Here is a 24,309-nt window from a genome sequence, read left to right on the forward strand (position 1 = left end):
CTTACAGACCTCACAGACTAGCCAAGTATTGGGTAAAGTACACAATTCTATGTGAAATAATTAGGCATATAATTTTCTGCTTCCAGATCAAAAGAAGATAATGAGCAATGAGGAACATACTTTGTAATATTATACAGATGAACTTTGGGTCATTAGATCATCATCTAATTTGCCTTTCTACATATAACAGTCCATTAAGCTAGCAACAGATACACTTTAAAGAGATTAAAATATGTTAGTTAGACTGAAGTAGTTCAGTTTTCAGAAAATAAAAGTTTATGCCAAGGGTAGAAAGAGAAAACAAGCTTCAGCAAGGTCCATAACTTCTGCTATAGAAGTAATTGATTTGGTAAAATGGCCTGAAAACCCAAATTATGTGTATCCTACAGAAAGGAAAAATCCTCCAAATTCTGAGAATTTAATATGGAATTAAAGATAGGAAAGAAATTCCTTACTATTAACAAAACTCTGGTAATCAGTATGTGATTAAGAACTTTCCAGAAGGAACTGAAGAAAGAATATCCTCTGCCTCTAGAGTTTATTAAACCTTATGACTTTACTTCATTTCCATCCATAATAAAAAAGACACTTGAAAGAATTTCTTGTTATAATCCCCTCTTTCTCTAGAATACATTTAAAAAATTGCACATAATTGGGCAAAACATTCTTCTCAGCTACAATGACTGGTAACAGACTCAAGACAATGTGCTTGACCAAGAATATTTTCTTAATGCAAAGCTGCAGACACAATGGGACAATGCAAGAAAACCAGACCAAAATTTGGTATATGATCTGTGGTGCTTCTTTTTCTGCTCATCAAGTTATTGCTTGATCCTCTAGGTCCAGGAGGCAAAGTCTACATGTTCATCACTCTGAATTTTCCACTTATAGTGCTTTAGGGAGAATAATCCTAACTAGGTTCTTTAAATATTATTATTACAGTTAAGCAAATAATTTCCTAAAGGTTTATTTCATGTATTTGGGCATTTTTGTCCCTTAATATATTCAGTGAATAAATTCTCTTATTAGTCAACCAGCTGTAAAAGCTGGTCAAACAGTATTTGTTGAATTCATTGAATGATTGATTTGTACCAAATGTAGGATAAATTGTTCATGACTAATTGGTTCTGTTATTCAAAGAGATCTAATTATCATCCCTAGCTTTAAAAGGAACCTGTAGCACAGTGCACAAGGTAAAATAAACTAACAGAAGTACAGGCTGTACATTTGTAACACAGCTGACATTCATAATTCTCTTGTACTGCTTTTTCTCAAACTCCTATCCTGTAGGACACGGTGCCCTTGAAAGTCATAAACTGAGTGTTGATCTCCACAAGTCAAACCATACCCCTGTAGTATTTCATCATGTTCAAGTGCATAATCTCTTTAGAGGCTTTGTGTTTGTAATATTTTTTATATGCCAGGAATTTTCTGAGTTGCCCCATGGACATGTAGGAACATTAAGAAAGAAGAGTGGATAGGCACTAATTCAGAAGACTTGAGATAAATTTCCTGCTAAAGTGGTCTCAGTTCTCCATCAACAAAAAATGCAGATGTAGTACAGACTCATCTCAAAAACATATTGTGGAGATATATTATTTTAAGACTGGGAATTATTCTGAAACTGTTGCAATAGAATATTAAGCATAATATTGATATATGTATCGAAAAGTGGTCCACGAGTCCAGACAATCCCATTTTCCTCAGAGGTGCCATAACCTCCATCTGAAGCACCAGGGCATGCAGTAGAGGCAGTAATTCTGCCTGGCACATTCTGTAAGTGACTGGAAAAAGCCATGTTATTCATGGTGCTGGGGATTACCAGCAAAGTATATTATCTTTAGCATTATGGGTGTATTTTTAGCTTTAATGACTCTCCATCTTTACAAATAGACTTTCAAATGGATTTTAAGATAAAATATGGTGCCATTCTAGCATGATTTACAGAGCTACCATGTTGGTCACAGTACAAGTCTTGAGTCAACCTGAAGAACACACAGCAATAACTGGGTTTCAGCTTCTCTAATACTGCTTATTAAGGGTTGAAATTTGTCCCATGTCAATTCTGGCTGAGTAATAGAGAAAACTGTAAAAATACAAGAAGTTTTGTGTGTGAGGCAGTGAATCTACAGTAGTTACATACAGTAAGGAAACAGTCTTCAGGGGTCAATCACCTGTGGTTATGTGGTAAAATTCTACACTATATGTAGCAAAGAATTGTGGTTTCCTCACATTAAACTCTCTATCCCTCCTGAGTCCCAGAAAATCATGTTTTTATTGCCTACTGACAATGGCTTCTCTGCTATGCTGTTCTCTAAAGGATGGTAGGCATTGTTTGGGAGAGTGCTCACTGTTATGGTCTGAACTGGCATACACAGTTAAACTGTGCAGATGACTACAAGGATGACTTTTAAGCTTAAATTCATTTACTAGTATAACTATAAGCTTCCAGTTCAGCATATGTGTAGCCAGGTTAGCAGGGTCTATGGCCACGGAAATCTTCTCTGGCTCCCATCATACTGAACACTTTTCTTCAGATAATATTTTCTTAGGTATAGCATCATGAATTCTACTACATGATTTCTGGTTCTAGATCATATGCAGCTTGATTGGAGGGCATAAAGACAGGCACTTGTCTGTATTCTATGCTTTAATGTATTAAATATTGAATTTATGGATCTCAACTTCTTTATATCAGCTTCAGGAACATAATTTTTTTTGAGGACTGTGCATCTGATTTTCTTTTATATATTTCAGATAATAAATGAAAGAGATTCAGCTCAGATTTTATGGAAATATTCAGAGAACTGAGTGATACCCAGCTCTATTCCTGGTCTGCATTGGTAAAATAACTTTATTGGTAAGTTAAGCACACTGAAACAACTCATACATGCTTTCATAAGCACACATATTTATTATAGCAACACCGTCTGTCAGCAGCTTCCTTATAAAGCCCTATTTTCAGGGATTTATGGAACTGACATATGTATCGTGGGGGGACAAGCCTACACTTGCAGGGCAATGACCCTATAGGTCTTTACCTTTATTTTCTCTGATTCTTTAAATATGCTGCGTTGTTCACTTTGAGAAGCAGAAAGATGTAAGTCAGACCAATTTTCCTTGTGAACAGTTCCCAAGTGTAAAAGAGGTCCACTTTAATTTGTATGCACATGAGCTAGGCTTAAATTTTGTGCAGCAAAAAGATATGTTTAGGTGCTTCTGTAATTTTAAAGAAGCATTACCAATTTTTAAATGTTCTTTGGCAGAAAGAATATTTCACAGTGTAATTTACTTTTAATATTATTTCAAAAAAGGAAATATAGAAAAAAGATAAATCTGCTCTAGGTTAGAAATATCTTTTGTCCAACAAGTCAGACTTGAGGTTCTTGAAAAATCACCAGTGTCTACCAAAGCCAGGTAAGTCAAACCACTGAAACAGCATGAAACAGCATTTAGTATAGTTTTTGAGCTGCAAACTATCATAGAGCTAACAAATTAAATTGTTGCAACAGAATAAAATACTGAAATTATTAAATGCAAAAATGTTATAGACAACGTGTTTTTTGAGCATGAACACTAAAGGAAGAAATAAACATGCAGGCAGCTGTGTAAAATAGAAGCTTCTGTGTAGTGGGGAAAATTCCTTTGAGAATCTATTCTGTCCTCTCTTAAAAACAATTCTTACTTTGGCCTACCCTGAAACTGAATCCTGAGCCTCAAATAAATTTGAGGTCTAACAAAATAAAATAAATCTGGTCTAACAAAAGCAGAAATGCAGCTCAAAGGAATTAATCAAAATCTACTTTAAGGAGCAATCCAGATTTGAGGAATGGCAGCCAGGCTACTGCTTTTCAAGCACTAAAGAATTTTAAACATGCTACAGAAGTGTTGCACTTGGTTGAGAAGTTGGGAAGTTATGAAGCACAGAGCTGTATTACTGTGCCGCTGCTGAATGATAAACGGAGCAGTGGCCTTTGGAAAAGGATGCAGAGTAATAAGAATGTCAGTAGAATATATCATGCAGGGAAAACCCATTGTCCATGAGATTCTTTAAAGGCTCATTTCCCACTACAGTATTAACCTGGCTGAATGCTTCAGCTAGGGACATAAAGGGTAACTCACATACCTAACATATCATGGTAACACATTTTTAAGCAATATACATTATGTATTACATCTATCCATATAAACATGTTTAGGCAGTGCATAATTGTATAATGCCTATGCTTTGCAAAGAAACTTTTTGTTAGGCTTTTTGAAAAAAACTCACATAGTATTTCTTCATTCGGATCTACTTTACTTTTCCAAGACACTGCGATAGATTTACCCTATAATCATTTCCTTTTGTTACATTCAAATGTGAAGTTCTAAATTTGAGAGCAAAAAGTAGCATTCCTGGCTTCCTACTCTGCAATTAAAGAATATACAGTATTACAGAATTCTCAGCAAGCTGCTCTTCCAGTAAATCTCATTTATTCACATCTCATTTTCTAATATTCTGAAATATGTCTTGCCTCTGACCCCCTATAAAAATTTCACACAGCGGACATGAAAGAAGTGAATCTGATCCATTTTTCCACTTCCACAGTAAGACAAGACTTATTTCACAAACAACAGCATTGTACAAGATCAAAATAATATCCATTTACATAAATTAATCTTTCTCAGATCTGTTTTCCTCTTGGTATTGCTTAACAGAAACCTGAGAGTAAATAAGTAAGTTTCTTTTTTATGCCAATGATTAGTAATGAATAAACAGAGCAAGTACTAAAGCTGACTTTGCACCTACTGAATGCTGCAAGTGTCTGTACTCGTTTGATATGCATCTAGCAAAGCTTGGATGTTCCCAAAAGGCCACTCCATGAACACTGAGAGAGCAGCGTCTGCTAGTGGTGCCTGCAAGACACAAAAGAGACAGAAAATTTTTATATAACTGAGAGCAACTGGAAAGAATAAACCTTATTTAATTTATATTCCATGCTATTTTTAAGACACGCACAGAAATAATTTCATGCAATGATCATCGGTATATAGAGAGTAGTATAAGATCCTGAAACACATTTTAATGTTTACTTGATTGGTTTTTAGCAGTGTTTCCTTAATGAAAAAGATTTTTATGTTCTCCTTCATTTTCATCACTTTGCCTGATAGATCCAGTCAAATTGATTTCTTGTCAGCTTTTTCTTTGTGGCTATAATGCTCACACGTATGTGTATACCTATGTATATATGCAGATAAATGTACATATACGACAGACCCATGCATATATGTAAGCTGTAAGAGACATCATATGTACATGTGTATATTTGCATGCTTATGCATAAGTCAATATGTGATGTTTATACAGATATATTCCTATATATGCATATTCATATGAGTCTAGTAATAGTTTATCTAAGACACAAAGCAAAATATTTCTCCCCTTTTTTATCATCATAAGATTTCCAAGTAGTACTGTACCTGTGGCATTGAGAGGACATCGATTGAATGCCATGTCCCCAGCTGGGGTCCTTTTCCACACCATTGACATCAAATAGTCTTCAGGACATATTTCATAAGGTGCTGTCATTCACAAACGAGAATGTAAATAGAAACATTACCATATTTTAGATCAGAAAAAGAAGTGTTCCATTTCATCCTAATTTTTCCTGAGATGTATATGTTAACATAACTTGAGTTAATTTTAAATTTGAAGGAAAAAAATGAGAAGCCTGAAATTTTGCATATCTGTCTTTGTGACAGTATTTATTTCATATAACCTGTGGATTTTTTCTCCCCAGCAAGCAAGCACTTTTAGGTTGTAGTTACAATGTTAACAGGTCTGACTCTTTCCTTGTTGCTCTCTTTTCATCAGTAACACTAAGAAACTCTCAGAAGATGATGAGACTTAAACTGTGATAAGTTATAATGCTAATCTTAAACTAAAATTTGTAAAGATTTTTCTAAAACTGAATCTTTATGTGAAAGAATCAGTCCTGAAAAGCCAGTTGAAACATTAAATGTGCTGAAGGTGCTAAATGAGAATTGTGTATTCTGAAGGATATTATAAAACCAGGCTATTTCTTTGAAAAGTGTTTCAGCACAAGCTGGTAATTAAGAAAGTATAGTCAATAATGTGTGACTGAATGTCTATAAAGCAAAACAACCTTTCACTGTTTTTTTCAATACCATTTAAAGGGAAAAATACTGTCACAGTTTTGTACTAACAGAACTGCATGGGGAAAAATAAACTTCAGCAAATGCTTCATGTATTATTTTCCCATGGTCACAACAGCAGATTCCTCCTGCTCTTTGTACGTTACTGTATATTCCAGCTTATGATTTTTAAGTAAATTAGATTAGCACAGAAAACATCTGGCTGTAGTCATCTCACAACTCACATCCCTGACATGTTAGTTAATGAAATATAATTCACTCCAAGTTCAGCAGAGAAAATCAGGAATTGTTTATTACTGAATGTATTTCCAGAAAAAAAAAGTAACCCTGCTGTATTACAGCAAAGTGGTTAGAAAACAAGAAAAAAGAAAAGAGAAGGGAAATTCATTCTAGCAGATGGTGTGATAAGGCAGAAAGCAATTCAATGATTCACTCATGGTTGCATGGGAAATCTCTAGCAGAGGCAGGAACAGACTACAGATTTTGCCCATCCCATTATCTAACCCATAAAATCGTCCATCTTCCCTGTTTTGTACTTCTGCTGACGGAAGTGTGAGCAAGGGAACTGAGTAGACTTTTGCACAAAGCTGTACCCTCTCTTTGCAGAGGACAAAGAATACCTAGCAGATGGCTCAGTAATACTAATATGAATCACAGTTGGGCAGAAAAATTGCTTGCTAAATTTGCCTCACCATCAGCATTCCTGAATCGTAAATCAAGACAGTTGGTGCTGCATAAAACGCAAGAGATCCATTAATGGCAAAACCCAAAGAAAGTCAGTTAAATTCATAATCTAGAATACTAGCCCTGCTTCAGATATGCCCACAGAGTGAATGCATCAGGACAGTGATACACTGGGAAAAAACAGATTTTGATAAACATAAGCCATCTGGTGACATAAGCAAAAGCAATTACCATTCTATTATGACCTTATAAACAAAAGAAATGTTCTGTTTTGAGGAGCGTAAATTAACATAATAAGGAGGTTATATTATAAATTACATAAATTTGCTAGAGCTTATAGCTCTGTGAGAACTATATTTGTTATGCAGCTGTGGCCATTTCAAATGTGTTGTGTTCACTTATCAGCTCTTCAGGTGCTGATTCTCAGAACTAAAACTCTTCTCTCCACATACTGAATGTTATATGTGAGTTTTTTTGCTTTAAAAAAATATATATACATGCATCTATATGCACACTTCAATACACCATATTTTCTTTCACATTAGCAAGCCTCAGGTAATATCAGAGATTTCCCATGTATTTGGAATGGTACTAGTGTGCTTTTGAATTAAAGTTTTCTCAAGAAACTCAAGATTATATTGAAACTTATAGAACTCAAGATTATATTGAAACTTAAACCTAGTGCCAGAGATAAGCAGTGCACTTGTGTGTTTTGTTCAAAAGTAAAAGGCACTCCCAAGACCTAGAGTCATCAGGAAAGAGGGGTGGGAGCAGCTGGAACTTGGAAGAAGTTTTGATTAGCCCAGGCAAAGGTCTTTTCCTGGTTCTGGCTGACTCTTGGCCTTTTAATGCCTCGTACAAGGATCAAGGAATTCTGCAGACAAAAACAAACTCCTTCTTCCCAAAGCTAAAACCTATCTGGCAGAGCTTACTCATCAGGCATTCGCCCACATTAAAGCATCTGTGAGGCAGCAACCCATGTCGCTCATGGAGGCATTATTGGCACACTGGAGTGGTACTATATCTGAGTTAAAAAGCCTTGTTGATCCTCAGAACCAGTTCAAGTATTTCTGTAACTATGGCACAATTAATTCATAACACACCCACAGATAAATATGAGTTTGCTGTACAAAATCACAGAGAACTACTAGAATTTAGAAGCAAATAGCAAATACTGAGGTAAAATTTGCTATCATTGGCAAATAAAAGGCAGGCCTCTTTCACTCTTGATGTGAATCACCAGCATCTTCCCACACAGAGCATGCACTCAAATGTACCACGTTACACCCCTGTAATGATAAGCCTGAATTCATCCCACCTAAGCACAAATATTCAACAAAGTCAATGGTCTAGAAGCAAAATCTTCTTCTGACATTATTGGAGAGAAGACATGCATCTCCCAGAGGCAATGAACCCAACTGGGATCTGTGGAAGCTCAGTAGAGCACACAAAGCAAGAGACACATGCAGCCTCACAGAGTCTACCATCTACAAAGGCAGATAACAAATATGGGAGAGGGCAACGAAAGGGTGAGACAAGTTAGCCTACAGCACACAGTAGCACAAATGATGGTAGAACTACAGCTCCTCTCCTGAATCCTAATTCAATGCCCCAGGCAAAGTTATCATAAACAAAGACAATAGGAAGAAAGCTTTCTGATGTCTTATAGAAAAGCGTTGTGATCACAGACAAAAAAAAAAAAAAAAAGAAAAACCTCCACAAAGCGTTTATTTTATAATTTAGCTGAGTATCATTTGAATTATTTGAATCTTCTCCCTTCTCCTATTCTCTTATCTATTTAATACTTCTGTGAAAAACCTTCTGTCATCGGTGGGAAATCATTAGCCAATCTTTGGTTGTTGTGCACTCTTGTCTTTCTGTTACCTAACAAGATAGTCTAGCATTGTTTTCAGTTATACTTTGGTCTAAAGTGCTCCCATATTAGGCTTTATACCACTGAAAATATGCTTATAAGAAAAATGCTGAGAATCTTTTTTGAGTAAAATCCAGGTAAAGCATTAATATGGGAAACATGTATAGAGTTAATATAAATTTAACTATTAAGAAATTAGGTATTTCTGAAAACTAATGCTGTATAAAAATAAATTTACAGAAGTCTTCTACCCTGTATAGTGCTGCACTTTGGTTTTGGTTCTCCCATCTCTTAATTTTTACTGACACATTTGGTGGAAATTGCCTTATTTCTCTTATAAATTCTTCTACAAGTTTCTGATCATCTTGCTATGCAACTTCTTATCAGATGCATTTTCTTTTGTTATCTAGCTGTCTCCATTATTCTTATGGGACAGACATACTGTTCATTCATCTTGTGTAAGTTTTCTGCTGTGACTCCTGAGTTGTTTACCAAATACAGAAGCATTTTTTTACTTTCTCTGATTTGTTTCCAATTTTCTGAAGTTATCCTTCACAGAAAAATCTTTTGAATGCAGAGTAGTGCTGACCTACTAGGAGTGAGGTTTAACTTAAAGACATTTGGGATGCAACAAAGCAGCAATAACTGAACCCAAAATATCTTCAGATCTTTGTTTTTCATTCCAAGATTATTGCAATGGAAGGAAAAACACAACAGTTTTAAAATTTATGGCTGTGAATACAAACAAATCACAAAGAAAGGTGAACAAAATTTGTTCAGAAAAAAAGCTTTTTTGAGAAACCAATTTTCAGATAGCTGTTGCATATAGGTAAAACCTTACAAAGTGAAGGCCTTGTAAAATCATGGCTCAGGCCTGCAACTTTGGCTAAGCAGAAAAGGACTATGGGAAAGTGACTCAGCTGAATTAGAGGTAGAAAAACAAGTTATGTAACCATCGTGTGTTCCCATCGTGGTGTACGGTGGTTGGTTGAATTATATTTGTTATGATTTTCATCTGTGTAGCTGATAACTGGTTAATTGCTTAAAAAGGCCAGGTTTTTGCAATAAAACAGCTCTCCCTTGCACCTGCCTTGGGACTCTGTGTCACTTTGAACCCTCACCTCACAGATAGCACTTCTAAGTCTGCTTCTCTTAATGCTGCTGAAAGTAACTCAGTTCATGCCCCAGCCACTTGAAGGGAAGCACTGAGAAACTATGAAGAAAATTTTGTATAATACTCAGATAATGCAGAGCTCAAACTACAGAATGTCCAGGCAACGTTTTCAGTTATCAAGCAAGCACTCTGCTTGCAAAGCATCTATTTAACATCAGTCACTAGAACAGAAAAAGGCTTTACTAGCCTTTTGCTTACACAATTTAAAGCAGCTATAATTTAACTTTTTTTAAGTCTGTAGACCTCTGGGTGATACAAACAGGCGCAGCTTCATACTCTTAACAAAAATATTACATGGTTCAACAAACCTGAGAATCTTGTTTTATGCAAAAGAATGCTAATACAACAAGAAGGACCAACATTTTAGTTTCTCACATTTTTCAGCGGCTTACATAGATCAAGAAACCAGTGAGACAAAAATAGCTTTTCTGAGCTATTTCAGGGCTAGGAAGAAATGCATACAAATATTGAAATTTCCTTATACTTCGAACAACTCTGTATAGTACTTTCAAGTTCTACTTATTGTTTATAGAATGTAATTTGTATATATAAAATTTTATTTGTATTTATAAAATTTTGGTAAATTATCTCTACATTTAAATCTGTGACTCTTCAGTAAATGTCAGTCTAGAGGCAAATAAATCTGTAATTCATGTCTAACAGTCTGCACAAGCATAGCTTGTTAAAAGGTGCTTTAGGTTAGAGTTTCTATAAGCACGCTAAATCTAATCTAAAATTAATCAAGTAAATAAATAAATTCACCAAATGGCAAATAAAGCTCTGTGTGCATTTGACTTGTAAATACATCTGTAAAATATTTTATTAACAGCAGGTGGCAACCTTTGAAAATTGGACTGCAGCAGTATGGTTTTACTTTCAAATATACAAATGCAAATTATTTAAAGAACGGTTTTATAAGCAGCATCTAGTTCATCTGACTGCTTATTGAGAAGATTCATATTAATCTTCCATTAGTGTTGTGCTTTGTAGAAAAAGCCTGCATTACCTATGGAAATTAGTTTGCTTAGGAATCCAATGCAAATACTATTTTGTACTGCTTTCCAAATGATGAAATTTTTATTAAAATAAAAGAGATCATTTAAAAATCAGGGTAAATTCAGTTAGCTTCTACAGTATAGTGTTATAACTTTCAAACTACAAATAGTCTTTTTGTTGTTCTTCGAATGCAATGAGACTAATTGCTCCACTGTACTGCAAGTACCTTGAAAACTGTCCCTTGATGTCTGTCAAGGGATCAATATGTTGCCCATGAAAAATATGGGCTTGATAACATAAAATTCTCATCTGATAAATTTCTCATTTCCTGACCTAAAGCATCCCTGCCATTTAAGTCCTCCTCTGACCACCAGAGACCACAGCCAGCAAAAATGTCCAGAAGTCAGATTGCTAGATTGATTTTTTGCTGCTTCCTGGCTTGCAGTTAAGATTACATAATTTCCCAAGTGGATGGCTAAAACATCCTACTCTACTAACTAAGTACTTATTTTTTTTTGTCTTTCACCTGTCCAACCATACATTCTTTTACTTTAGGACAATGTGTTTATGATAAATACTATCTGATTCACCAGATATTCTTCTTTATTAATCATTTTTGAAGAAGCTCAAAAGTAAACTTTTGTTAGATTTTAGTGGGAAAGACTTAAATCTGTTGGTAGGGCAAAGTAAAGAGTGATACAAAGCATTATATTAAAAAAGTGATATTTAAGCTTATATTAATGCTTAATCATAGAAAGATGCATCTTTCAATTACTTTCTTTTTATAAAATGTGGATCACATATTCATTCATTCACTCTCTACACTATGGTAAGCCTAACTTTATCTCTTATTTTTACTGCACTGGAATTTACCCCAAATGTATTAGAGATATCACTTGTGCACTGGATAAAAGGAATTCCAGATTACAAAACCAGCCCTGATATTTTCAGATACAGTGCATTAAAGAGATTTTCTGTAGCAAATTGTTCCTGCTGCAAATACTATAGGCATTCCTAGGAAATCAAGAATTTTTTTATAACTGTTTTTGCTATGGTATTTTGCTTTGCTCAAAACTTGATGCATTGCTCATATGTCTAATAGGGCTCATTTGCACTTAGCTGCATAAAGAGAAATCTACTGAGAAAACCAGCAGTGACTTGTCTAAAGCAAGGCCAGATACGGCTCCTTATGGCTATTGCTCTACAGACATTGATCTTGTCTTTCCTAAAGATGCCCATTAGGTAAGCCCTATTGTGGTGTAAATAATAGCAGCAATTGTATTTTCATCTCACCAGGACACCTCTGTTCACTGCACCGTCTGACTTCCTCTCCGGTTCCTTCACACTGCTGCCCAGTCACAGCAGCGCCTTGGCAGATCCTTATCCGCCTCTCCCAGCCACCGTCACAGGATTTGGAACAGCCACTCCAGTGGCCCCACTGGTTCCACTGGCCATTTGCTGTGTGGAAAAATAGAATTACAGTGGTGATATGATGACAGTCATAATGGAGAATTACTCTTTTCTAAAATTGATTTGTAGAGTGCTGTTGTACAGTAACAATACACATTTACAATACGCCCAAGTACCCTTCAAAGAAACTAAGTAAAAACATTTTTGTGTGCAATATTTTAAGATCTTGATTTTACATGTTCTCACATGTAAAGCCTCAAATGAGGCGTAAAGATAAGTCCATATAGAATCTACACATCCTGAAAGGCTGCTTTTGTACTGTCAGAGGACCATGAAGAAGTCTCAGCCCAAAAGGGAATCAGGTCATATATATTTACTTTTTAGGTTCATGAAAAACTTAAGTTCTTTAGGCTTCAAAACTATCTGCCTAAAACTGCTGAATGTCCTTCAAAGAGCAATAAAACCAAAAGGCTGATGTGCAGCCTTCATGCAGCCTTTCAGGGCATATTCTTCAGCTTTTTCATCGAGGTCCCAGGACTCACAGAATCACTGAATTGTTAGGGTTGGAAGGGACCTCTGGAGACCATGCAGTCCAAACCCCCTGGCAAGACAGGGTCACCTGGAGCAAGTGACACAGGAACACCTCCAGGTGGGTTTTGAATGTCTCCAGAGAGGGACACTGCACAGCCTCCCTGGGCAGCCTGTTCAGTGCTCTGCCACCCTCAATGTAGAGATGTTCTTACTCTTACATTGACACGAAACTTCTTGTTTTGTAGTCAGTGACTTTTGTTCCAGCAGCTGCTCTGTCCCTTGCTCTGTCCTGAGGCCAGACCAGCCCGCCCTGCAGGCCCCGCTCCAGCGTGGGGCCGCAGCCGGGGCAGGCCGCGGTGCCCGCCGGTGCCGGAGCCGCTCGCTACTCACCGGTGCACTCGGGGTTGTAGCACTCCCGGCTCTCGGCCCAGGGCCCTCTGCACTCGGAGCCGCCGTGGGCCGCCGCCGTGCACTGCCTGCTTCGCTGCTGGGTGCCATTGGAGCAGGTCACCGAGCACTGGCTCCACGAGCTCCACTCCTGCCACTGTCCGTCCACTGCCACCGCGGCCACAAAAGAGATGGACACAGCAGAGTTACCGCCGGAGCCGGGCCGGTGACTGCAGCCCCTCGGGCTGGGCCCAGCCTGGTTCCTCATGGCAATCAAATACAGAAACCAAGGTTATGAGCTGCTTAAAACTAATATAAAACTATTTTCCTTTTTCTTCAAGTAAAGAGTGTCCCATCTCCTCTAATTGTACACTGATGTAAAAAAAGGATAAATAATTATTTCATTCGCATATTGTTTGAGGGGTCCTATTAAAAACAAGACTTTATAAAAAAGACTGGTCTTTTTAGGCAAAAGTGAGAGCTGTTCTTGTATCATGTAAATAAACCCTAAGGCCTCTGAAGTGATTTGTAAGAGATGCAGTGACAGTTCAGATAGGTCATATTATAACGTTATTGGTCCTGATGGTGAACCTAGATGTCTTTAGTTGAACAGGAAAAGGAAAACGGGAGTTACCACTTGGCCTCACATAGTCTCTCTTCTCTCTATTCCCAATGCTGAATATATTTTTATCATTCATCCTCCCTGTGAGGGAAATGATCCCAGTTCTTCAACATTCTTTTGAGATAAAATGTAGCAGGACAGAAACTGCCTGCCTTCCTCGCTTCCTTATCAGATCTGCTGTTGTGTTTGCATATTGCATAATCCTCTTTCTGAATTCGACAAGTTAAATGTCTAAACAAAATGAAAATGGTGGAAATGGCTCTGTATTTAGTAATTTGTATTAGCCCATGCACTTGAGTTTGGATGAATATTCTCCTGAGTAAAGGTTAATGACTGTTATTAATAATTTTGTATATCAGAAAGCTTCTTGAGGTAAATGAAAATATTAAAACCCAAGGTAATGAAAAAACATAAAGCAATTATGCTTCCATACAAGTTAAAAATTATATGGTTGATAATAATAGGACTAGGCTGTATGTTTAAAAACAGGCAAGCATTATGAAACGTGTTATGACTAATTGTGCTAATTCAGGATCCTGCATTCATAGAGATTGTGGCAATCATTAGTTCCTCATTGCCCCTGCAGTTAAATATAATCTCAAAATGTAGGTTTTAATATAATTTTGATTAATACTCGTCCTTGAAAACCTCGTTCTATACCTACTAGTGCTATATAAGCACCACCACTCCAAACAAGGAATTTCACTTGGTGCACTTGCCAAACCCTGTTTTCAGGATTCTTCTAAAGGGGAGTTGGAATAGCAGCTCCCTAAGCTGATGGTGTTAATATCTAAAATAGAAAGAAGAATCTTAAAGTTAGTGATTAAACATACTGTTCTGTATGGGTGTGTGACTGTTCAGTGAATAATGGAGGCAAACTATTTTGCTAATATCAGACATTAACAACAGAACATTTTGAAGACACTATCCATATCCTGGGCCCAGGATCTCAGCACCAGTGAATTACAGGAAGAGATTTTCCGAGGCTTCTCCCTGAAGTTCTGTATTAAATATTCCCTGTAATGCCTGGTTGTGAAGCACTTCTCAATGCAGATGCCTCTGAAGCTATGAAGCTGAGCCCTGATAATTTATTCAGAAGAAAATGGAAATCTTTCCAAACATGGATGCTAGTTCCACTCATTAATCATAAAAGGTTTATGTGAAGAGGAAAACATTATGGAAATTGCATTTCAATGTACCCTCTTCAGTTTTATTCCTTCCTATATAGCATTATTTAGGATAGGAAAGATGAAATCAATTATTATACTGTCTTTGGAGAAAACTCATTCTGTGGCTTCTCATATATATTTCATACACCTCTCATATTTATCTTTAGGAGAAAAGAGCATGTGAGTTTTCTAATTCAGAAATAACCTTTAAAAATAGAGAATCCACATGAAGATTCCCTTAATAAATTGAAAATGAAAATTGCAGCAAATCTTAATATTGAGCAAAGACTTAAAGTGCTACTTTTAAATGTAACAGTATAGAAATGCCTCTAAAAGTCATGGAGTTATAAATGATAGTTCAAAATGCAGAGTTCTCAAATAATTTTTTTTACAGACTAAATAAATATCTTTTGTGTTTCAATATTGAAGCAAACTGGAAGCATTATATGTATACATGCATTTTGAAAAAGCTGGTCTAGATTAATCACAATCTAAAGACAAAAAGTTGAAGATCAATTTTGAAAGAACACTTTTTTTAGTAATCTTTAATTTTAGTAGATGGACAGTTTAATGTGAAGCCCATGCATTGTTTATTTGATTAGTGGCAATTTTTTGAAATTGTTTTCGCACATGACTACTAGAAATGAAGCACCTAAATCTGTACTACAAGAACTTCACAAGTATTCAAATAATGCCCTAGCTTGTGTGAGTACACAAGCTTTCTGTCTGTACACAAGTAAATAATATTCAATTTGGATAAATTAGCAATATAAAGATTATGGTTTCACAAATATGTGTGTCATATGCTGAATAAATAATTACAGTGAACCTCTAAGAAAACTGCAATTTGTAAACTGTATTTTTCATTCTGTAATTTGTACAGATATGGGGGACACAAACTATGTGACCTCTGAATGTCTCTCTTTCAGCCACTCAGGAAGTTGTTAGCCTTTTAGCTCTCTGAGACCCATCCTGAATCAAGACTTCCTACACAATATACTGTGCCCTACAGAAAGAGCACCTCAAAGAAACTAAATATTGTTTGCATCTGTCTTGAACAGTTACCTGACTATACACTTTAACCATTACAGTCAGAATTATAAACAACTTTACTCAAGCTAGTCACTTTGGATAATTTTTTTTTTTCCCTATGCTCAAAGGGCTATAAAAGAAACCACAAACAACCCACATTAAACGCACTGTAACAAAGCAGAGAGTTGCTGTATGAGCTCACCAGGGCAGAGTGCAATATTGCAAGGTTTGTGCTGTGTTTCAGGTCCATCACATGATCTTCCCCCATACTGGGGAGGTATACATGACCTTGTCCTAGTTCTTTGGCCTCGACCACATGTGAATGAACACAAACTCCAAGGTGACCATTCCTCCCAAACGCCATGTACTGCAACAAACCATACAGATTTTAACCAGAAACAGACACACAAGTAACAAAAGGATTTAAAAATAAACAAGATCAACATTTTAAATAGGAGTTATTTTGCCACCTTCCAGGAAATCAGGTTCGTAGGTAAGCTTTATCATAGGAAAACACATACTTTTAAAAGTTTAGTTGATTTTAATTTAATCATATTTTCTCTAAAGTATATCTAAAAATATACTTTGAAACATTTTCTTTAATCTTTAAACTAATCTCACTATCACAGTTTCACTTCTTTGACTGTTTTACACAAGATGATTTTCCTTCTCAGAAGTTAATCATGACACCTTTGGTCCCTGACTTGATATGTTTAAAAGCCCTGATTTTTAGAAGGCTAGCTTTTGTGAAAATCAGGCAGATACTTTCTGTATCAAGGCAACTCTAAAATCTAGAAACAATCAAAATTAAGATTTCTTTTGAAATTATAGGAATAAATGCAGTAATTTCTTTTTCAATATCACAAATTAGGACAGTAACCTTAAAGTTTTTTCAATTGTTTAAATTCTGGTGGAAAAATGGTGGCAGATGTGCTTGATTGTCTTCATCAAAAATTCCAAGACCACAGAAGTAAAAGAGACATATACCATTTCCTTACATGAACATATTCATTGATTTAACAGACCATAATACATGCTTTACTCTTGGAAAAAAACAATAATTCAACAAACCGCAAATACCTTCAGAGTCCACAATAAATTACAAACTTATACCACTATTTTTACATATGAATATTTGATAATATTAATATAAAAATCATAGAAAGTGAATCTTTCTCTACTTTAAGCATTTTCTGCTGTAGGAGAAACTGATATACAATATCCATGTGAGCTTACATACTATATACAACCCCTTTACAGAAAAATTCAGTGAAATTGTCAGGCAATTCTCTACACATACATTCATAAAACAGTTCTATATAAACTGAATAATACTGCAAAGCAAACTTTACCCATTTTTCTTCTGCTTTAATAAGAGCAGTTGCATAAATTTAAATTAGGCAATGTCAGAACAGGAATGTAGTGATGAGAACTGCAGTAATGTTAAGCATTTAAGAGAAATCCAAAGACTTAGTATCCAGTCTGAACATCTCACCCACTATCACATAATTCTGTTTCTGAAGCCTTGTCTGTTTGAAGGGTGTCTGGAGGGGCAAACTGTGTATAACATCTGAGTGTATCAGTAGTAATGATTCACAACATTACAGAAGAAATAGATTTTCTGTTTTGTCCTCCTTTTTTCATCACTGTGAAAGAACTTCTCATATATAGGTTTCCTTTGCCCTGAAGGCACATATCCCCTGCCCAGTTTCTGCAAATACAGCCCTTTTCTTGCAGGAATCAGAATAACATTTCCCGAGGTGAAATTCAATTGCAAGGCTGTGGAAGGACATTCAGCTCCCTGGCACATTATCACAAATTCATCAGAAAGATCAAGGGGAATTCAGCAAGTAGGTAAGTTCTATTGCCTTTCATTTAAAGTAAGAAAAATTGTCATTTCAGACACTATGTTGAGATAAAAAGTTTGTTAGTTAACTTCTGAGAAATTGTACCTGACAGAAAATGTCAGACTTTATTCAGGGAAGATTTTAACCCACTGGACAACAGCTCAGTCAATGAAAGGTTTTCATTTGGGGATGTAAAAGTGGTCAAAAAGACCACATCCTACATCCTTATTATCTTACTCCAAATATCATACCCATCTGCATTATATTCAAAAAAATAACCCTCAGGAACAGTCCAAATTAATGTTAAAGTGACAGATTTTAGTCTAGTTAGTTTAGAAACCTTGATTAATTTTGACATTTTTGTCAAAACCATAAAGTCTTGCACTTCTAAAAATAGTATATTTATGACTATACCTGCCCATAACTCTTTTAGTTTCACCTGTTCTCAACAAGTATTATACTTCTACAGCTGTTTTTATTCAGCTATATAATCAAAATATTTTTTTTCTCATCGGCAAAGTATTAGATTATGAATCCAGACACATCTCTAAGATTCCCAATTTTTTATCTCATGAGCAAAATTAATGAGAAAACTGTTTGCCAGATCAGATTCCAAACAATAACCATTAATAAAAATATGACATAATTTCATCTCCTGATGCAACGGTTGATTAAAATGTTCAGATGCAACAAGATTTTTAAAAAGTATAAAGCTTAGCTTAAAAAAATAATCCAAATTCTAAAAAGATTATTAAGAAAAGATTATAAAAGATTATAAAAGAAAAAAAATTAATCGAAAAGGTCTTGACTCTATGTAGATATAGAGTGGAGTTTTTCAGGGCACATACAATTTTAAGCCTATTGCTTAATTTGGAATTTTGATTCTATGCTGTCAAAATGTTCTAAGTTAGTTGTCTTTATTTGAGAACTAAAAAAACATGTGCTGAATGGCTCTTTAAAGGTATTGTCTTTCACCAAGAGGATGTGTATTTCTTCAGGCAAGAGTTGACTGCATGCTAGCAGCAACACAGAACAATTCCTATGCGATTTTGGAACTCAACATAAGCCAAAACAAAATGTTTCATTTTGGGTGGACTAAAAGCATCCTCTATCTGTTTGTGGTTTAAATTAAGCTCTGCCAAAAATCATCTTCCATGACAAATTTTATCTCATTAAGTAAAACTTTCACAGCACCTTCTTCCATTTGTAAACTTTTATATCTGAAACTAGTAGTCCAATAACAAAATCAAGGATGGAATTGGCATAACACTAAATCAACATATTACAAAAGTGCCCAGTATTATCCAGATTATCTTTAAAAGAACATCTGAATTTAAAATTTCTTACCCCTGATTTTACTTTCTGGTATTTTATTTACATCTTCTTTCTTGAATGCTATTTTCTAAATGCAAAAAAAAACCCTATAGCATCTGATGAATTATAGCCAGATGAGCTATGCCAAATTACACCAGATGGAGAGCTGGCCCGCAGAGGAGTTACTGTTTTCTATAACACAATTTCAGATGCAAGATTCATTATTTGGGACAAAAATATTCAGATTATTGCCAGATTCTCTGTCAAAAACATTGCTAGCACAACAAGTTTGGATTACTGCAAAGCATCTTTCCTATCTCTCTGCCACTCTGTGAACCTAATCATGTTGAAGTGAACACCCACAGTGTTCACAACACACAAGTGCTGTGAAGTGGAAGGAGGCGTTAGGCCATGTTGGCCTTCATCCTACAAACATATTTAGTGAGATTTTTATTGGGGTTTAAACACTTTTGATTTGTTCAGCTTTAAATTGAACAGATATTGAAAAAAATAGGGCCATCATCATGGTGCAGTTAGGTCCATACTGTTTGATATCTTCATCAGTGACACAGACAGTGGGACTGAGTGCAAGTCAAGCAAGTCTGCAGATATCACCAAGCTGAGTGGTGTGATTGACAAACCTGAGGGACAGGATGTCATCCAGAGGAAGCTGGACAAGCTGCAGAAGCAGGCCCATTAGGTTCACCAAGGTCCTGCACATGGCTTGGGGGCAACCTGTTTTCAACACAGGATGGGAGATAATAGGATTGAGAGCAGCCCTGCAAGGAAGAACTTCAGGCTGCTTGTGAATGAGACGTTGGACCTGAGCCAGCACTGTGTATTTGCAGCCCAGAAAGCCAAATGCATCTTGAGCTGCATCAAAAGCATCATTGTCAGCAGGGTGAGGGAGAAGATTCTGCCCCACTGCTCCACTCTGGTGGGACCCCACCTGGAGTGTTGCATCCAGCTCTGGGATCCTCAGCATGGAAAGGCATGAACCTGTTGGAGATGGTCCAGAGCACTGCAACAGAGATGATCAGAGGGATGGAATGTCTCTCCTATGAAAACAGGGTAGAAGAGTTTGGGTTGTTCAGCCTGGAAAAGAGGTCTCCATGGAGACCCAGTTGTGGCCTTTCACTGCTTAAAGGGGTGTCTAAGAAAGATGCAGACAAGCTTTTTGTCAGGCCCTGTTACAATGAGATCAGGGAGAGAAAAAAGGGAGGTAAGTAAAACTACCTTAGCAAATAACACCAGCCAAAGTATAGCATTTGAGAATACAAATGTTTGAAATGGCTTAGTGTATTCCTGAATGAATATTAGTGTATTCCTAAATGAATACAGTAGCACTGCAGTAATGGATCATGAGGTGTCTGCACTCACAAAAGGACCAGGGACAATAACAATTATCTGAGCTATGTTTTTTTGTCTACTATGCTGCACTTCTCTAGAATTGTATTGGTCTGAAATAAATATAAATAACCCAAACATCATGTAAAAAGTGATTCCTTCATTATTTTGCTTGAACTATCAGTAATACTACTTTAAAATTTAAATATCTATTCCAATACATACATATATATGAAGCTGGAAAATCCCATTTTCCAGATTTTCCAGGACACTGAGATCACAGAGAAATAGGTTCTCTAACATTCCAGTGAGTATCTTGGACAGCATATAAAATATGTTAAAGTGTATATAAAGAATATCTAAAGGCAATAGAAAAAATAGTCTGAAAGCTTTGCATTAGTATGTGCAAGTTTAACAGGTTCCTTTGAAGCCTATGGATAGATGCATGAAATACAGTAGATCATTCTGCATATTTTTAATGCTGAAGGGGCAACTTTTTGATTAGGAAACATTCCAGCTTTCACAATGCCCCAAACTCTTTTACTAATCATTTTGTCAAACATCTGTTTTAGATAAACTAGTATACAAACTATAATTTTTTTTTAATGGATGGACCAGGGACCAGGAACTATGCAACTTTCTGAGTCAGAATACATCATAGAATGAGGACAGAGGGTATTTGGGCTAATAATTAAAGGGATGTTTTAAAAATTAATTGAGCAGTGCCTAGGAAAAGCATATTTCTAAATTGCTAATCTTGCACACTGCTACACAGTAGTGACCCTATAGTCAGACAGAGAAAAACATAAATTAATAAGGTATTGTAACTGCATGGAACAATATGCAAGATTAAGACCGGAAGATTGATTATTTAGGAAAGGTAACTCAAGATACATAGATATTATCAAAATCAGCTGTGGTGAACTGAAAAAGAAAATATATTTGCAGTGTAGACACTGAGAATTGGTAGAGCCTTTGCTTATACTGCATGTCTGAAAACAAAAGCTGTATCCTGAAGTGTGAGGATATAAGGACACAGCTCCTTTGTGACCTGAGAAATATGGAGCAGTGTTTTGGGGTGAGCATTGTTAAAAGTTTTTTTGACTATAACACCTAAGAATTAACTTCTTTCCAGTTTAAATTTGACAGCAAATTAATTACCTTGATTTTTGCGTTACCTGGATTTTTTTGTTTTGCTTTGCTTTGTTTTTGTATGAAAAACAAAGCAAAAAATTCTTTCACTTACTGCAAAGAATGAAGACAAAATTCTGAAAATTAGGTGATTTAATCCTCTTTCTTCTTCTTAGTTAAAACTAATTAGCAAGAAATAAGGCAGAACTCATTGTGAGAGATGGACTGTGTTTTCATGTTCATTCTTCACATAGCTTCAAATGAAAATTTAAATGCATCTTTGATTGTTTGTTTACAGTTCTCTTTCACTTCCTTTTTTTTGTTCTTGAGAGTTCCTTTGCAGTATTTCCCACCTCTGGCACAATCTAAGCTACTCTAAATGTTTTAGAAATACCTGCCACTTTGTATGGAAACACTTCCATGTGTAATGTTGTACCACTTCTAAAGTATTAAAATTCATCTCTAGCTAGGCATTTCTACTCTGAAATATTAGAAAATTTCATGTGAATTGATTAACTTAAGTACAATAGAAAACATTAGGTGTTGAGAGCAATTCTTGTTACCATCATACATAATCTAGAGACAGTCTTGTAAGCTGATTTTCATTACAGAGACTCCCTAAATGCTTATGATATGCTTATAAATGCTGATACACAAACTGATGGGATCACGTGCACTTTCCATTGGCCATTTTTAAACACAGAGTAACAACATGAGAGGTGGATTTTACATGTTACTGCTCATTGAGATAAAGTCTAAGAGTTCTCTGTGTATGACAATTTAGTTTACTTCAAAAATGTACTGAGCTTCCCAGAAGCTGAAAATGGCTCACAACCCTCTTGGGATCAAATGCTACAGAGACCTGAGGAATTTGTACTGAATTTGTATGATATATTGTGCTTTTCTTTTTTTTTTTTTTTGCATTTCAGTCACAGCAGAGGAAAAATAATGTAGTCATGAGGCATATGCCTTCCCTCTTGCTTCCCATCATAGATTCCCATCATAGATCCACAGGTAGAGTATAAAGAAAGATGTGCCCTTTCAGCAACTAACTTGAATATGCCTGTCTCTTCTCCTTAGTGTATAACTACTGCTGAACTCCAACGATGTCCAGATCTCTCAGACAAAAGGAGTAGGGAAACTGTGATGCAAGACACTGATGACCTTTACCGTGTGTCAGATGTAAGAGAGTTACTTTTGTCTGATCTTTTTTCCTTTGATAGGTAGCTGTTGCCCTTTCTTGCCAGAACAATGTAAAGGGAAGTCCATGAAGACATAACTGTGCATAGAACATTGTCTGGCCCATTGCCTGAAAGAGAGTATTCTAAATAGGAAAATGATTGCAGTGCCAAATAATATATGTTAACCCACCCTCTTAATTAGTCTCTGCTCCTTAATGTATTCATTACCTGGATTTCTTCCCTAGTTTGTCTTTGTACTCATGCTACCTTTTCCTTTCTGAGTGAAAATTAGAGAATATAGAGTTTTGAAAAAAATATGAAACTGTCAGTAAAAAGGTGCTCTTGTTCCATATCTTGACCATTCTGAAAATAAAAACAATAACCTACATGAAAAAAAATTCATAGGTGAATAAAATTACAATTCTCTGCTTTAATTGAAATGCCCCTATGAAATCCATGATAACAATAATAATAATAATAAAAACATAGTTTCAAATTCTTATCATTATACAGTTTAAAAACATCCACAATTTTATTTATTGGCTGCTAACACTACCTGGACAGAGGGCAGTGTTATTGCAAACCCTTGATTCTCTTAAAGGGCCGCTGCAGTGTGTCCCGTAAGGTGATACACAAGTTCTGGTTCGCACCTGCGACCCTTGACCACAAGTAACTGAACACGTACTCCACTGGGCCCACTCTTCAACACCAGATTCACCTGTATTCAAGACAACAAACAAACATGAATATAGACATAAGTATTAATGACACAGGTTGGTGGTTGGTTTGTTTTTTTTTTTTTTGCTAAAGCTCATTATCGTTCACTCTTATAAATCAAAGGTACCACACCAAAATAAATATTTAAAGGTTTATGGAGTAAAGCAGCTGTGAAAATGTGCAATGAATAGAAAACAAGGACACCTATGATGCTGCAATCACACAACGCCTGTCAGAGGGGAACACTTTGATGTCTTAGCATCATTTACAACTTTATGAGAACTACTGCCCTTCAACACTTCAGAAACAACACTACCCTCAGGATTCTGTAAGAACACTGACAACTCTTTTTACATAATAGCAAAGGATTTGTCTTTGATATTTATACTTATCCTTCTAGAATTAAGGCTCAGTAACAGTTTAAGGAGCTCTATCAGTAAGGGAATTCCAATGAAAAAAAAAACCCAGACAAACCAGCCCCTAATGTCTTGTATTTTCTTCAGCAGAGTCATATAGCATTTGAATGAAGTTCCCTGACAAAGAAAAACATTTTGTTTACTAAACTTTAACCTGAAATGTAGGATGGAAACTTTGATAATTTGCTGCATAAATTTACTCTTTGCTTTTGACCTACAAGTATGCTGAATTCCTTGGTGTGCCAGACCTCATTACTGCAAGTAATACATACTACTATGTTCAAAATTGTCAGATGTTATTTATTAATACTGTATATTAGAA

The 24,309-nt window shown here is 35.9% G+C and overlaps 1 protein-coding gene and 1 long non-coding RNA gene across 2 annotated transcripts in view; both read right to left on the reverse strand.

The window, feature by feature from the left end:
- The window catches only part of LOC127059378 (uncharacterized), a 768,519-nt gene that overhangs the window by 376,919 nt on the left and 367,291 nt on the right, over nt 1-24,309 (reverse strand). The window lies entirely within an intron of this gene.
- The window catches only part of ADGRB3 (adhesion G protein-coupled receptor B3), a 446,607-nt gene that overhangs the window by 238,786 nt on the left and 183,512 nt on the right, over nt 1-24,309 (reverse strand). Inside the window, exons 4-9 of the mRNA XM_050972295.1 lie at nt 23,411-23,572; nt 16,237-16,401; nt 13,215-13,379; nt 12,177-12,341; nt 5,461-5,562; nt 4,790-4,896 (exon numbers count right to left, since the gene is read on the reverse strand). Coding sequence (XP_050828252.1) covers nt 4,790-4,896; nt 5,461-5,562; nt 12,177-12,341; nt 13,215-13,379; nt 16,237-16,401; nt 23,411-23,572 — 866 coding nt within the window. The remainder of the gene's footprint in view (nt 1-4,789; nt 4,897-5,460; nt 5,563-12,176; nt 12,342-13,214; nt 13,380-16,236; nt 16,402-23,410; nt 23,573-24,309) is intronic.

Source organism: Serinus canaria, chromosome 3 (genome assembly GCF_022539315.1).
Source record: "Serinus canaria isolate serCan28SL12 chromosome 3, serCan2020, whole genome shotgun sequence".
Classification (NCBI taxonomy): Eukaryota; Metazoa; Chordata; class Aves; order Passeriformes; family Fringillidae; genus Serinus; species Serinus canaria.